The sequence below is a fragment of the Symphalangus syndactylus genome, chromosome 15 (genome assembly GCF_028878055.3).
Source record: "Symphalangus syndactylus isolate Jambi chromosome 15, NHGRI_mSymSyn1-v2.1_pri, whole genome shotgun sequence".
NCBI lineage: Eukaryota > Metazoa > Chordata > Mammalia > Primates > Hylobatidae > Symphalangus > Symphalangus syndactylus.
In genome coordinates this window covers 95,534,666-95,550,845 of record NC_072437.2, presented here as the reverse complement: position 1 = coordinate 95,550,845, position 16,180 = coordinate 95,534,666, and the positions used below count along the sequence as shown (strand labels likewise).

The 16,180-nt window shown below is 36.3% G+C and overlaps 1 protein-coding gene across 7 annotated transcripts in view; it reads left to right on the top strand.

The window, feature by feature from the left end:
* The window catches only part of KATNAL1 (katanin catalytic subunit A1 like 1), a 105,828-nt gene that overhangs the window by 71,650 nt on the left and 17,998 nt on the right, over window positions 1-16,180 (top strand). For all 7 annotated transcript variants that reach the window (XM_055244742.2, XM_055244743.2, XM_055244747.2 and 4 more), the window contains exons 7-9: window positions 1,924-2,082; window positions 2,795-2,921; window positions 5,857-5,991. In XM_055244742.2, coding sequence (XP_055100717.1) covers window positions 1,924-2,082; window positions 2,795-2,921; window positions 5,857-5,991 — 421 coding nt within the window. The remainder of the gene's footprint in view (window positions 1-1,923; window positions 2,083-2,794; window positions 2,922-5,856; window positions 5,992-16,180) is intronic.

The window sequence follows — 16,180 nt, the reverse complement described above, 5'->3', positions numbered from 1 at the left end:
TTTAACTTGAATTTCTCTAATGATTAGTGATGTTGAGCATTTTTTCATATATCTATTGGACATTTGTATGTCTTCTTTTGAGAAATGTCTGTTCTGACCTTTTGCCCATTTTAAAATTGGATTATTTGTCTTTTTGCTATTGAGTTGCTTGAGCTGCTTATGTGTTCTGGTTCTAATCCCTTGTCAGATGGATATTTTGCAGATATTTTCTCCCATTGTGGGGGTGTCTCTTTGTTGTTTACTTTGCTGTGCAGAAGCTTTTTAGTTTGATATAATTTATTTATCTGTTCTTGCTTTGGTTGCCTGTGCTTTTGAGGTCTTACACAAAAAAATCTGCCTGGACTGATGTCCTGTAGCATTTCCCCAGTGTTTTCTTCTAGTAGTTTCATGGTTTCAGGTTTTTAACCTATTTTGATTTGATTTTCGTATATGGTCTTTAATCCATTTTGATTTTTGTATATGGTAAGAGATCAGCATCTAGTTTTATTCTTCTGCATATGGCTATCCAGTTTTTCCAGCAACATTTATTGAAGAGACTGTTCTTTCCTTAAGGGATTTTTGTAATGTGGCAGATTAAAGTATATTTATATACCGAGGGGAAAGAGACAGTAGACAAAGAGATACAGGAAAGAGAGAAATAAATTAAAGGAGTAATGTCGTGAGGAGGTGAAGTTTTTCAATATCATACAGTAGCTATAAACAGCTGCCAATGTTAGAAATTAACTCCTGTGGGAGGTGGCCACATTAATGGCATTGCAGGATGGCCCTCTCAGAGAGCATGGAAAAAGGCATCGGAGAAATAAGAACTTTGCTCTGGCTATGCCTATAGCATCAACTGGTCGTTTTCATGGTTTTTAAAATCTCAACCTCATGCAAAGTTGAGGGCTCCCTAACATAGCAAAAAAATATTTTTGTAAAACGAATGTTTCAAATTGTAGTGATTCCTGGTTGATCTGTGTATCGGAATTCTATAGCTAAAAAAGCATTTGGACAGTTTCTGAATTTGGAGTTTATGAAACTTTGACATACACATAGTTTTCAAAGCTTAAATCCCCAGAAGCTTGTCAAACCAAAGTAGCAATTGGATCAGAATTCCTCTTAAGGAATCACCAGGTATTATGCAAAAAAATTTAGTGTGAGCTATGTATTTAAACTCTATTAAAAATCCTGGAAGAAAATAATTATTTTAGAACCCATTAGTTTTTAAGACTAGAAGGTTGGATTCCTTGAATAATTTTTATTCTTCACTGATTTGTTTTTATAGAATACTTTTATGTTGTTTTCAAAACTAAGAAGTAACTGAAGTTTAGTTTTTATTCTGTATTTACTGGTTCTTTCATCACTATCACTATTTTATATAAACTAACACATTAAAATACAAATCTTGCTAATTTGATTATGTTTGAATCACCACTGGATTTTTTTACTGTTACCTTATTAACTCATAAACGGGTCTTTATTTTTTACTGAAAGCTGTATATTATAAATGCGCTGTGGAAGGTAGATTCTGTCCTTTATAGAGTGTAAGGAATGTGTAATTCTGCCACATGTGATAGAAAATGTCTTATTTTTTATTATGTGTAACAGAACAGTTGCTTTTAAGCAGTGCTCAATATTATATGTATATATCATATGCCAGGTTCAGGAAACTGAGATTATATCTAAATATATGAGAAACTTGTTTGTTGTCTGGGCTTTTTGTTAGGTTATCTCTGACTACCTCTGGCTTGAGACATTTTGTGAAATTTCTTCATTTTTTCTAGCTATAAAATAATACTCTTGCTAAATGCGTCATGATTTTACTGTGACAATTTTGAGTTTGTCTTTCGACGGAAAAATCTTCATGTACATTAATAGCTGATGATAATTTCTAAAAAAATTTTTAATCTGATAAATCATTTAATTCGTCTTTTGAAATTTCAGGGTGTACTGATGGTTGGACCCCCAGGCACTGGTAAAACTATGCTAGCTAAAGCTGTTGCCACTGAATGTGGTACAACATTCTTCAACGTTTCCTCTTCTACGCTGACATCTAAATATAGAGGTGAATCTGAGAAGTTAGTTCGTCTGTTGTTTGAGATGGTGAGTGACGATATATTCAGATTTCAAAGTAGTGTGTGTAAGCCTATGATGCCCCCATAAATCAGTTCTGTCCACCTGGAATCTTTTTTGAAAAGGGCAATGTAATTCTATTTTAATAGTTCTTGACACACTGACGAGAAATGGGATGATGGGTTTTATGGGGTAGTTGGTGTATCTTCAGTGTATCTTTTTCTTTAAGGTAAAACAAGGCCTTTTGGCATCCTGTCCACTGAGGGTGGAAGAAGAGACTTTGGTCGTATGTGTGGGTTGACTGGTATTTCTAGATCTCTAGGGAGCTGATGGAACAGAAGAATATTTTAATATGTGTTTTAAAAATCAGAGCCTGACCTGTCATTAAAGTTTATTCCTTTTTCATATGGGATTTGCAGTAACTTAAGAATGTATATTTGAGGATTGAGGTTGATTTATTTTTGAAAAATTTTTTCATTATGGAAATTTGCAGACATGAAATTTCACAGTACAATGCACCCCTATATATCTATCACCCAGCTTTGCCAGCCATATAACCTTTATTTTTAGAAATTTCTTTTGTCTCATGGGAATGATTGATTTAGCCTTTGCCATAACCAGATGATGGCATTAAAATAGTGAGAAGTTTCTGCTCTCTTGCCACTGTTTTAAAAGATTTTTTTAAATACTCCGATTGTTTTATGAGATTATTGAATGATTTCTTTAAAATATTTTCATAAAGGCTAGATTTTATGCCCCTACCACGATCTTCATTGATGAGATAGATTCTATCTGCAGTCGAAGAGGAACTTCTGATGAACATGAGGCAAGTCGCAGGGTCAAGTCTGAACTGCTCATTCAGATGGACGGTAATTGATATTTAATTATTGTTTCAAAACTCTTATTTTTAATTATTTTGTGTAAACTCATAGTCAATGGATGGATTAGAAGGCAGCCTGAGTTTAATTATTTGTTCATTCACCCATTTGTTCATTTGTTCATTTGTTCATGCACTCAGAAAGCATTTCTTGCGTACTTGTTAGAGATCATGCACCATTTCAGATTCTGAGATTACAAAGAAAAAGGCTACTATGGCCTTCAAGGAGCTTACTATTTGGAGCAAAGGTTCTAGAGGCAGGATCTAGAGTCCTAGGGATCCTTGAGACCCTTTAAAGAATCTGCAAGATCAAAACTATTTTCATAGGAATATCAAGTCATTGTTTGCCTTTTCTTTTTTACTCTCATTCTCTCACAAGTGTACAGTAGAGTTTTTGAGAGGCTGTAAGACGTAGGGTATCATAAAAGGTAGAAAGCAGAAGCAGATATGGGAATCCAGCTTTTCTCTAGATAGACATTAAAGAGATTTGCAAAAATGTTAAAAAAAAAAAAGCCCCTCTTTTTTAATATTTTGGAAAACATACTTTTCATAAAAATATGTAATGAATTTATCATTATTTTTAAGTGAATTATTTTTAAGTTAATATTTTTAAATTTCAATTTTAGGTTTTTTCTTTTTTTCATACAATTTACCCATGCACCATCTATTTTAAGTTTTAAAGATATTGATAGATACACTCCACACACTAAAAAGCTCTTTGGGGTTCTCAATAATTTTTTTTTTTTTTTTTTAAGGTTCAGAGCTTTGCTGTGTTGCCCATGCTGGAGTACAGTGGTGTGAACACAGCTCACTGCAGCCTTGACCTCCTGGGCTCAAGCAATCCTCCTGCCTCAGCCTTCTAAGTAGCTGGGACCACAGGCGCATGCCACCGCATCTGGCTAAGTTTTATTTTTTGTAAAGACAGGGTCTCTCCATGTTTCCCAGGCTGTAGTTGAACTCTTGAGCTGAGGTGATCCTCTGGACTCAGCCTCTCAAAGTGCTAGGATTATAGACATGAGCCACAGCACCCAGCCTCAGTAATTTTTAAGAGTATGAAAGGGTCCTGAGATCAAAAAGTTTGAGAACCACTGATCTGGATGGGAAGCAGGCAACTGATCAGATGAGTATAATACATTATGGTACATTCTGGGGTAGAAGTAAAGTCTGGGTGCAGTGGAAACACAGGAGAGGCACCACCAAGACCAGGGGAGTCATGGAAAGAGATAGCCGAGTTGGACTTTGAAACATTGGTAGGAGTTATCCAGACAGAGAAAAAGGACCCTGAAGAGCCATAGAAGGAAGAGGGTATGGGTTCAGAGCTGCTGTTCAGAGATAAGTTACTCTGGTAGTTAGTTGTGTGGTAGACAAGAGGCCGTTCAAGCAAAACATTAGAACAGATAAAATATGTTAAAAAATATCCAGGGTGAGGGACTGAGTGCAGTGGCTCACGCCTGTAGTCCCAGCGCTTTGGGAGGCTGAGGTGGGAAGATCACTTGAGGCCAGGAGTTCAAAACCAGCCTGGTTAACATAGCAAGACTTTAACATAGCAAAAACTTTAAAAAGTAGCTGGGTGTGGTGGCATGTGCCTGTAGTCCCAGCTACTCAGGAGGCTGAGGTGGGAGGATAGCTTGAGCGCAGGAGTTTGAGGCCACAGTGAGCTGTAATTGTGCCGTGGCACCCCAGCCTGGGCAACAGAGCAAGAACCTGTCTCATAACAACAACAACAACAACAAAACACCAACAATATCCAAGTTGTGCTGTTTCAAAACAGTCATGGTTATTCATCAACTGTGGATACTTACTGAATACTTATAATGTACTACGAGACCCTTCCCTCAATGAGTTTACCATTTTAACTTTTGCTAAAGTATGAGAGAAAGGAATAAGTTTTATTTTTGAGGTGGGGTATAGGAAAAAAAGTTAGGTGTTTAAAATTGGAAAAGGAAATCACCGAATACAAATTTAGTCAGCTGAATTTCATTGAGGGATATCTGTGACTATTGTTGATTATTAGTTGGACAGCTTGATTCTTTGTCATAATGATTGAAGTAGGAGTTTCGTAATAAGAAAATATTATATGTTTCAGTGAGCCGAGATCATGCCAGGGCACTCCAGCCTGAACAACAGAACCAGACCTTGTTTTTTTAAAAATACTACATTGAACTAGGTTGCTTTGAGTCCACTAGGACTTCATTATGCCAGACTAGAAAGTCTTATCAATAAAGTTGATGGGTTTTTTTATCTTTTATTTTTCACTACATATTTTCTAGAGTTTGTGTTGTGTGACCTGAAATTTTTTATTCTAAAATTTTAATTCTGAAAAGGAGACACTGTGTATGTACATGTAGTTGGTTTGGTTATTTTTATCTGTGATTGCTGGGTTCATTCTTAAATGTCTTATTTATTTTTTACAAGTCACTTAAAAGTTTAAAGGACAGCATCATAGAAATATAACCTGTCTTTCAAAATTATAATTGCATGCTAGAATAAGTAAATGTGAACCCTCTGTTTTCACTTCTTGAGAAAATAGACTAAAAACTAAAATAAAATTTTTGCGGAACTTTATGATTTAAAAGAAATAAGAGGAATAAAACAGAGCCTAATCTCCCATGCCTTTTCTTTTCGGAGGAAATATGCATTCATTTTCTTATAGAAAAATTGATGTTTTTATTGGATTAAAATCCTGCACTAGGTTGCACAAGAAAAAAAAAAAGAAAAAAAAATTCCACACTAGGTTATGTGAATTCTTCTACTTCTTTGTTTTGTAGTTATCTGTTGATGAGTCTGGTTTTGCCACCACACAGAGGTCAGGACTGCACTGTCTTCATCATTGATTCTGCCACTTTGGCTAAAAGAAATGTTAATTGAATGAAAGAATAAAGGGTTGTAAGAAAAACACTATCTTTTCCTCCCTTAACTGTGTATAGGAGTTGGAGGAGCTTTAGAAAATGATGATCCTTCCAAAATGGTTATGGTATTGGCTGCTACTAATTTCCCGTGGGACATTGATGAAGCTTTGCGAAGAAGGTTAGAAAAAAGGATATATATACCTCTCCCAACAGGTATGATGCCTTCTCTGTTTTGAGCTTTCTGTTAACTTTCTGTTACCTTTCCCATGTATCTAAATCTTTATTCCATTGCCATTCTGCTTACAGAAGTTTATAGCATCGCAAAATTAATTTGTAGTAGATGTGAACACAGGCCACAGTACTCTATTGAAATTTCTTACATTTCAGAGAAATTCTTAAATTTAGAACAATATTCATGTTAATAAATATGGTAGCACTTTTAAGTTTTCACTTTTCAACTTGAAGTTTTTTTGGATCTTTTTCAAAATACGCTGTTTTGGAGAGAGAGTGTGTGTGTATGTGTGTGTGTACGTACATATATATATTTTTACTTATTTATTTATTTATTTACTTTTTGAGACAGAGTCTTATTCTATTGCCCAGGCTGGAGTGCAGTGGCATGATCTCAGGTCACTGCAACCTCCACCTCCTAAGTTCAAGTGATTCTTGTGCCTTAGCTTTCCAAATAGCTGGGATTACAGGTGTGCACCACCACACCCAGCTAATTTTTATGTTTTTAGTAGAGACAGGGTTTTGCCATGTTGTCTAGGCTGGTCTCAAACTCCTGGCCTCAAGTGATCTCCCGCCTCAGCCTCACAAAGTGCTGGGATTACAGGTGTGAACCACCACGCCCAGCCTGGAAAATATAATTTCATCCTGTTAATGAATGCTGAAATTTCCATGAATGGTTTTTTCTTTTTATTTTGAGGTAAAATTTACATAGAATGAAATGTACTTAAGTATATAATTTGATGAGTACAAATCTGTACTCCTGTTTAATCAATACCCTAATCAAGATGTAGGGCATTTCTATCATCCTATAAAGTTCCTGTGTGCCCGTACCAGCTAATCCTCCAATAGGCATTCACTGTACGTGATTTTTATCACCATAGATTAGTTCTTTCTCTTGTTAAACTTCATATAAATGGAATCGTGACAGCATGTACTCACTGTGTCTGGCTACTTTCACTTGAGGTTCATCCGTGTGATCACATGTATCAGCAGCTTATTCCTGGTATGATTATACCACAATTTGTTTGTTCTCCTTTTGATTGGTATTTAAGTTATTCCTAGTTTTTTTGGCTATTATGAGTAAAGCTGTAAACTTTCTTGTGCATATCTTTTTTATGGATGAATGTTTTCAATTCTTTTGGATAATATAAGAAAAGAAAAGATGGGTCATAGGGTAGGCATATGTTTAGCTTTATAGAAAATACCCAAACTGTTTTTCAGAATGGTTGTACCATTTTGTATTCCATCATCAATAAATGAGAATTCAAATACTTCCATATCCTTGCCAACATGTGGTGTTGTCAGTATTTTAATTTCATTCATTCCAGTAAGTATGAAATGCTGTCTCATGATTTAAATTGGTATTTCTCTGATGACTTACATTGAGTACCTTTTTATGTGCTTTTTATGGTCATGGTATGCTTTTTGTGTAGGGTCATTTCTTTTTCCCAGTTTTTAATTGGATTATTTGTTGCTTTATTAATGCTTTTTATGTTACTAGATCTGTGCATTGTGAATATTTTCTTCTAGTTTGTAGTTTGCCTTTTGATTTTCTTTATGGTATCTCTTAATAAGCAGACATTTTAAATTTTGATGAAGTCCTGTTGACAATTTTTTTTAATGAATAGTACTTTTTGTGTCTTAAGAAATCTTGTCTGTCCCAAAGCTGCAAAGTTTTTCTCCTGTTTTCTTTTGGAAACTGTATTTATATCTGTGATTCCTCTTGAATTTGTGTGTTTGTGTGTGTGTGTGTGTGTGTGTGGAGATGAGTCATTTTTTTCATATGTACATACAGTTGTTGTAGCATCACTTACTGAAAGGAGTTTTCTTTTTTCATTGAATTACTTTGGCACCTTCATTGAAAATTATTTTGTTGTGTATGTGTGGGTCTATTTCTGAATACTATTCTGTTCCATCGTTTTTTAAATACACACACATATGGTTATCTAAGTTATTTGTTTTTTTCTTGAGCAAGCTTTGGTAACATATGTCTTTCAAATAATTTTTCTATTTTTTATAAGTTGTCAAATTTATTTGGATTTGACCTAATGTGAATGTGGAAGCTGATTAAATAGTTACGGGAGATTGTGGAAGCTGATTATATAGTTCATGTCTGGTTCTGGAACTTGAAGTCAGTAAGGAGGGCACTTAGGAAGAGATGATGAATGTGAAGTGGTAGAAGTAAGGACAAACTCTACCTGTGGGGGTGGGATCCATAAGGATACACTGGAATCTATGTTGAACTCTTTTTTTCCACTGAGACTCCTAACCTTTCCTACAGAAGAAGCTAGCTAAATGTATACCTGGCTCAAAAGTCAAAGCTGAAGGAAGAAATGTGGCAGAAACTACAAAGAGCTGAAGGGGCAAGTGCTGCCCACACTAACAAGGAGAACTAAGAAATAAGTGACAGTATGTGCCAGCTTTCTGAGATGATTAATTTTTGCCTTTCAAATCTCAGACATGACTCATGTGGTCTGCACTAACACAGAGCTATGCAATAAAGAGAATTCTGGGAAATGAAATTCCAGCTTCACTTAAGTTGGCATAATACAAATCTACACACCTTATTTTCCTTTTATTGGCCATAGGCTCTGTAGTGATGGCTCATTTTTCATTCCTAATATTAGTAATTTATCTCTATTGTTCTTCATTTTTGGTTGAGATTTATCAATATTGTTAATCTTTTCAAATAACCAAATTTTTGCTTTGTTAATTTTCTATTTTCTATTTCAGTGATTTCTTCTCTCTTTTAAAATTTTTTTTTGCTTTATACTTTGAGTATAATTTTTTCTTTCTGAAGTTAGAAACTAAGGTTATTGATTTTAGGAACCACATTTCCCCACTTTTTTTTTTTTTTTTTTTTTTAAGAGACAGAGTCTTGCTCTGTTACCCAGGCTGGAGTGCAAGTGGCATGATCGTAGCTCACTGCAGCCTCAAACTTTTGGGATCAACAGATCCTCCCACCTCAGCCTCTTGAGTAGGGACTACGAACACATGTCACTGTGCCTGGCTAATTTTTTTATTTTTATTTTTTGTAGAGACAGAGGCTTGCTGTGTTTCCCAGGCTGGTCTCAAACTCCTGGCCTCAAGCAATCCTCCCAATAGCATTGGGATTACAGATGTGAGCTATTGCACCTGGGCTTTTTTTTTTTTTAATTTGCACATTTTAAAGCTATAAATTTCTCATTAAGTACTGCTTTGCTTTTATCTCACAAATTTTGCTGTATCATATTTTTTCTACTCTTAAGTTAGAACTATTTTCTAATTTTCCTTTTTTAATTGCCTTTATTTGGTCCTTGAGTTATTTAGCATTTAAATTGGTTTGGGAGCCAAATAATTGGGGTGTGTTCTAGATATCTTGTTGTTGATTTTTAATTTAATTAATTGCAGTCAGGAACATACTCTGACTGCAGAGTATGTCAATACTCTGACTGCAAGAAGTCAATTTTTGAACTTCTTGAGATTTGTGATTCAGCATATAGTCTATCTTGGTGAATGCTCCAGATGCAATTGAGTAGAATGTTTATTCTGAGCTTGTTACAACGTTCTATAAATGTCAGCTAGATGAAGTTGGTGTGATAGTATTATTCAAATAATAAGATCCTTGCTGATTTTTTAGTCTAGTTTTTCTATCAGTTACTGAGAGTGGCTTATGGAAATCTTCATCTATGACTGGGAACTTGTTTATTTCTCCCTTTAGTTCTTTCAGTTTCTGCTTTATGTTTTGGAGTGTGTTTTGATGTTCTGTTGTTAAGTAAATAAATTATCATTGTTATATCTTATTGGTCCTATTACCAGTATGAAATGCCTCTCTATCTCTGAGAATACACTTTGACTTGATATCTGCTTTGACTGCTATTAACTTAGCCTTACTTTCTTTTCCTGTTGTCGGTGTGCTATATCTGCTTTTTATCTTTAATTTTTACCCTACCCTGTCTTTATATTTACAGTGCAGTTTTTTTTTGTTTTTGTTTTGTTTTTTTTTTTGAGATGGAGTCTCGCTCTGTCACCCAGGCTGGAGTGCAGTGGCGCAACCTGGGCTCACTGCAAGCTTCGCCTCCTGGGTTCACGCCATTCTCCTGCCTCAGCCTCCTGAGTAGCTGGGACCACAGGCGCCTGCCACCACGCCCGGCTAGTTTTTTGTATTTTTGGTAGTAGAGACGGGGTTTCACCGTGTTAGCCAGGATGGTCTCGATCTCCTGACCTCGTGATCCGCCTGCCTTGGCCTCCCAAAGTGCTGGGATTACAGGCATGTACGGTGCAGTTTTTATAGACAGCATATAATTGAGCCTTGCTATTTGTCCAGTCTGTATCTCGTTTGTTTGTTTGTTTGTTTGTTTGAGTCAGAGCCTCACTCTTGCCCAGGCGGGAGTGCAGTGATGCGATCTCAGCTTACTGCAACCTCTGCCTCCCAGGTTCAAGCGATTCTCCTGCCTCAGCCTCCCAAATAGCTGGGACTACAGGCATGTGCCACCCTGCTTGGCTAATTTTTTAATATTTTTAGTAGAGACAGGGTTTCGCCATGTTGTCCAGGCTGGTCTTGAACTCCTGAGCTCAGGTGATTCTCCCACCTTGGCCTCCCAAAGTGCTGAGATTACAGGCGTGAGCCACTGCACCTGGCTGTCTCTGCTTTTTAATAGGTGTATTTAGTCCATTTAAATTTAATGTAATTGGTGATATGATTGTGTTTAAGTCTGCCATCTTGCTATTTGTACTGTTTGTTTCTCTGTACCCCTCTTGCTAATTTCTTTTGGGCTAATTGACTATTTTTACTATTAATTTTAATGCCATTATTGGATTTTTAGCTATACCTGACTATATTTATTTTAGTAGTTGCTCTAGCCATTACAGTATGCATAATTTTATATAGTTATTGTTTGTGCTTTTATTTTTTAAATTGTGTACCTAAATCAAAAGTGATTTATATACCACCACCATTATAGTACTACAGGATTCTGTACCTATCTTATATTTACCTTTATTAGAGAACTTTATATTTCATTTGCTTTTGTGTTGCAGTCTAGTATCCTTTTGTTTCAACTTGAAGGACTCATTCAGCAATTGTTGCGAGGCAGGTCTATTCATGATAACTCCCTCAGCTTTTGTTGATCTAGAACGGTCTCCTTCATTTATTTCACCATCATTTTTGAAGAGCAGTTTTGCCAAAATAGTATTCCTGGTTGGCAGGCTTTTTCTTTTATTACTTTGAATATATAATGTCACTCCTTTCTGGCATGTAATGTTTCTGCTAAGAAATATGTTGATATTTTATGAGTGCTCCCCTATAGATGACAAATAACTTTTCTTTTGTTGGTTTCATGATTCTGTCTTTGTCTTTGAATTTTGACAATTTGATTATGTGTCTCTATGGTCTTCCTTAGGTTATCCTACTTGGAGTCCTTTTAAGCTTCATGAATTTGTTCATTTCTTTTCTTATACAGGCATACTTTGTTTTATTATGCTTCTCTTTACTGCACTTTGCAGATACTGGGTTTTTCACAAATTGAAGGTTTGCGGCAACCGTGAATTAAGCAGGTCTGTGAGTGCCATTTTTTCAACAGCACGTGCTCACTTTGTGTCTCTGTCACATTTTGGAAATTCTCACAATATTTCAGACTTTTCGTTGTTATTTGTCTGTTACAGTGATCAGTGATCTTTAATGTTAGTGTTGTAATTGTTTTGGGGTACCACAAACTATGCCCACATAAGATGGCATACTTAATTGATAAATGTGTGTTTTATGACTCTTCCTTTCCTGAGGCCTCCCCATACCCTCAGACAGAACAATACTTGAATTAGGTCAGTTAAGAACTCTACAGTGGCCTCTAAGTGTTCAAGTGAAAAGGAAGATGCAACTGAAGTGAAGGAAGAATTACATCTTCCTTTCCATGTAAAGGAAGACATTTATGAAATCAGAAGCTAGACACGAGCTTAGTGAGGAAAGCATGAAAGCTGAGATATGCCAAAGCTAGACCTCTTATGTCAAACAGCCAAGTTATGAATGAAAAGGAAAAGTTCTTGAAGGAAATTAAAAGTGTTACTCCAGTCAACACACGAATGATAAGAAAGTGAAACAGCCTTATTACTGATATGGATAGAGTGATCTGGATAGAAGATCAAACCAGCCACATTTCCTTAAGGCACAGCCTAATCCAGAGCAAGCCCCAAGTCTCCAATTCTATAAAGGTTGAGAGAAGTGAGGAAGCTGCAAGAAAAAAAAATTGGAATCTGAGAGGTTGTTTCATGAGGTTTAAAGAAAGAAGCCATCTCCATAACATAAAAGTTCAAGGTAAAGCAGCAAGTACTGACACAGAAGCTGCAGCAAGTTATCCAGAAGAACTAGCTAAGATTCCTTTTGGAAATGTTACTGCTTACTGACAATGCACTTGGGGTATATCTCTGATGGAGATATACAAGGAAATTCATGTTGTTTTCATGCCTGCTTATGCAACATTCATTCTGTAGCCCATGGATCAAGGAGTCATTTTGACTTTCAAGTCTTACTTTTAAGAAATACATTTCATAAAGTTATAGTTGCCATAGATGGTGATTTGTCTGATAAATCTGGGCAAAGTAAATTGAAAACCTTCTAGAAAAGAATCATTCTAGATGCCATTAAGAACATTTTTGATTCGCACAAGGATGTCAAAACAGTCTTAACAGGAGTTTGGAAGAAGTTAATTCCAACCCTCATGAATGACCTTGAGGGGTTCAAGACTTTGGTGGAGGACGTCACCACAGATGTAGTGGAAAAGCAAGAGAACTAGCATTAGAAGTGGAACTTGTAGATGGGACTGGATTGCTGCAATCTCATGATAAAACTTGAGCAGACAAGGAATTGCTTCTTATAGATGAGCAAAGAAAATATTTCTTGAGATAGAATCTCCTGTGAAGATGCTGTGAACATTGTTGAAATAACAACAAAGAATTTAGAATATTTTATAAACTTAGTTGATAAAACAGCAGCAGATTTGAAGAGAATCAACTCCAATTTCAAAATAAGTGCTGTTATGGGTAAAATGCTATCAGACAGCATTGCATGCTACAGATAAATCTTTCATGAAAGGAAGAGAGAACTGATACAGCAGACTTCACTGTTTTCTTATTTAAGAAGTGGATACTGCCACCCCAACCTTCAGCAGCCACCACCCTGATTCACCAACATACATCAACATTGAGGCAAGACTGTCCACGAGCCCAAATATTACAACTTGCTGAAGGCGGAGATGATTGTTAGCATTTTTTTTTTTAGCAATAAAGTATTTTTACATTAAGATATCCATTTTGTAGATGTTATTGTACACTTAATAGACTACAGTAGAGTGTAAATACAGCTTTTCTATGCATTGGGAAACCAAGAAATTTGTGTGACTCACTTTATTATGGTGGTCTGCAACCAAACCTGCAATATCTTTGCATTTAGGAAGTTTTTGGCCATTATTTCTTCAGATAAGCTCTTTGTCTGTTTCTTACTCTAATTCCTTCTGGAGCTTCCATAGTATGTGTATTGATCTATTTTATGGTATCTAAGTCCCTTAGGCTTTCTTCACTTTTCGTCATTCTTTTTCTTTTTTGTTTCTGACTTGATTATTTCAAATGACCTGTCCTTGGGTTCACTAAGTATTCTGCTTGATCAAGACTGCTGTTGATCCTCTTTAGTGAATGTTTTGATTCAGTTATTGTATATTTTAGCTCCATAATTTCTTTTTGGTTCTTTATATAGTTTCTGTCTGTTAAATTCTTATTTTGCTCATGCATTGTTCTCTTGATTACATTTAGTTGTTTTTCTGGGTTATCCTGTATAGTGCTGAGGTTCTTTAAGATGATTGTATTGAATTCTTTGTCAGATAATTCTTAGATCTTTGTTTTTTTAGGATTGATTCCTAGAAATTAATTTTTTCCCTTTATTGGTCCACGTTTCTCTGTAACATGTGCCTTGTTTTTTGTTGTTGTGATTTGTGCATTTAAAAGAACAGCCAGCCCTTTTGACCTTTATGAACTCACTTCATACAGGGGAAGACCTTCACCAATCATCCTGGCTGGAGATTCTGAGGACCTCTCAAACCTTTTGTGGGTCTGCTGCCTCTCTGGGCTTGTGCATGTAATTTCCCTATTAGAGAGGTTTTCTGATTTCTTTTTCAGGAGCTTGTAGTCTCTCTTGCCCCTTCTGTTATCTGTCTTTGGTATTGTAGGTTTTCTGGCATGCAACAAATCTCTTAACTCTCTTTTGTTCTTTGTGGCCCCTGGGCCTTCAAGGTCTCCCAGTTCCATCAGTCCTTCAAGTCAGGTGAGATAGAAATCAGTCCCTTGGGCAGTCCTCAGAAATGCTGAAACATTAGACACACATTCCACTCTTCTCTTTCCCTCCCAAGTAAGGAGCCACAAGCTGATTGCTTTCTCCCAATCATATGGAGCTGTGTTGGCTTTTGTCTACTGTATTATAAGTTGCTAGCACTGCAACAACTTGCTGAGTTCTCTCTTTGTGCCTGCTCCAAGTGTGGCAAGACAGAAACCAGCCCCTTGGGCAGTCCACTGAAAAGCTGGAATGCTGGATGTATATTCCACTTTTCTCTTTTTCTCCTGATGGAGAAGTTGTGAGGTAGGCATTTCCTCTTGATTGCATAGAGCTGTGCTAGCTTGAGGAAGGAGCTGATTTAGTTAACATGAAATGGCTTTTCTTGGCCAGGCACGGTGGCTTATGCCTGTAATCCTAGCACTTTAGGAGGCTGAGGCAGGCAGATCACCTGAGGTTGGGAGTTTGAGACCACCCTGTCCAACATGGAGAAACCCCATCTCTACTAAAAATACAAAATTAGCCGGGTGTGGTGGCGCATGCCTATAATCCCAGCTACTCGGGAGGCCGAGGCAGGAGAATTACTTGAACCCGGGAGGCGGAGGTTGCAGTGAGCCGAGATGGCACCACTGCACTCCAGCTGGGCAACAAGAGTGAAACTCCATCTCAAAAAAAAAAAGAAAGAAAGAAAAGAAAAGAAATGGCTTTTCTTACTCATTTCAGTGCAGTTTCCTAGGCTTTGAGCTTGCCTGTGCTGTGGGGCTGTGAATTCCTAACTGGTGGCTGAAGTTCTTTTACAGGCTTTTTGAACTATGTTGTTAAGTCATCAGTTCTATGGGGGGCTTCTATAGGAAGTCTGAGGCATCCTATTCTACTACCTTGCTGATGTCACTTTTGGCCTCCATTGTTTTTTTGATATGAGGTCAGCTGCTATTCATATCATTGTTCTGTTGTGTGTGATGTGTCTTTCTCCCTCTGGCCACTTTTTTTTTTTTAAATCAACTTTATTGAGAAATAATTTATATACAATAAATTTTATTCATTTAAAATTTAATGAGTTTGACAGTTAAACAGCCGTGAAACCATACCACAATCAAGGTGGAAACCGTGTCTTTTATCCTCAAAAGATTCCTTGTGCCTCTTGTAATCCGTCCTTCCCTCTTCTCTCTACAACTCCCCCTCAGGAAACCACTGGTCTAATTTTTGTCAGTATAAAGTATTTTGAAGTTCATATTAATAGAATCCTACAGTAGGTATCCTTTTGTGACTAGCTTCTTTCACTCAGCATGGTGATTTTGAATTTCATCCATGTTTGTTGTTTTTATTGGTGAGTAGTGTTTGTTCCATTACGTGGACATATCACAGTTTGTTTATCCATTCTCTTATCAATGAATATTTGCATTATTTCTAGTTTGAGGCTGTTGTGAATAAAGCTGCTATGAATATTCATGTTCAAGTCTATGTAGACATAGACTTTTTGTCTTAGATAAATACCTATATGTGAAATGACTGCGGTATGTGGTGTGGTATATGTCTACTGTAGAAAATAAGTTGGCATTTTCTTAATTGGTTGTCTTATGTGGTTTTTTTTTTAAGGTATTCTATTTATCTTTGTGTTTCAGCAGGTTGACTGTGATGTGTTCCTTTTGTTTTGCATGTATGTTGGACTTCTTGATACTGTCTCACAGGTCATTAAAATTCTGTTAAATGTTTTTTCCCAAAAGTTTTTCTTTATATTTTTAAGGTTGGATAATTTCTAAATCAAGCTTCATGTTTACTGACCTGCTTTTGTCATCCCTAATCCGCTTTTAAACCTGTCTAGTGAATTTTTTATTTTAGATACTGTTTTTTCCAAATCTAGCATTTCCATTTGTTTAC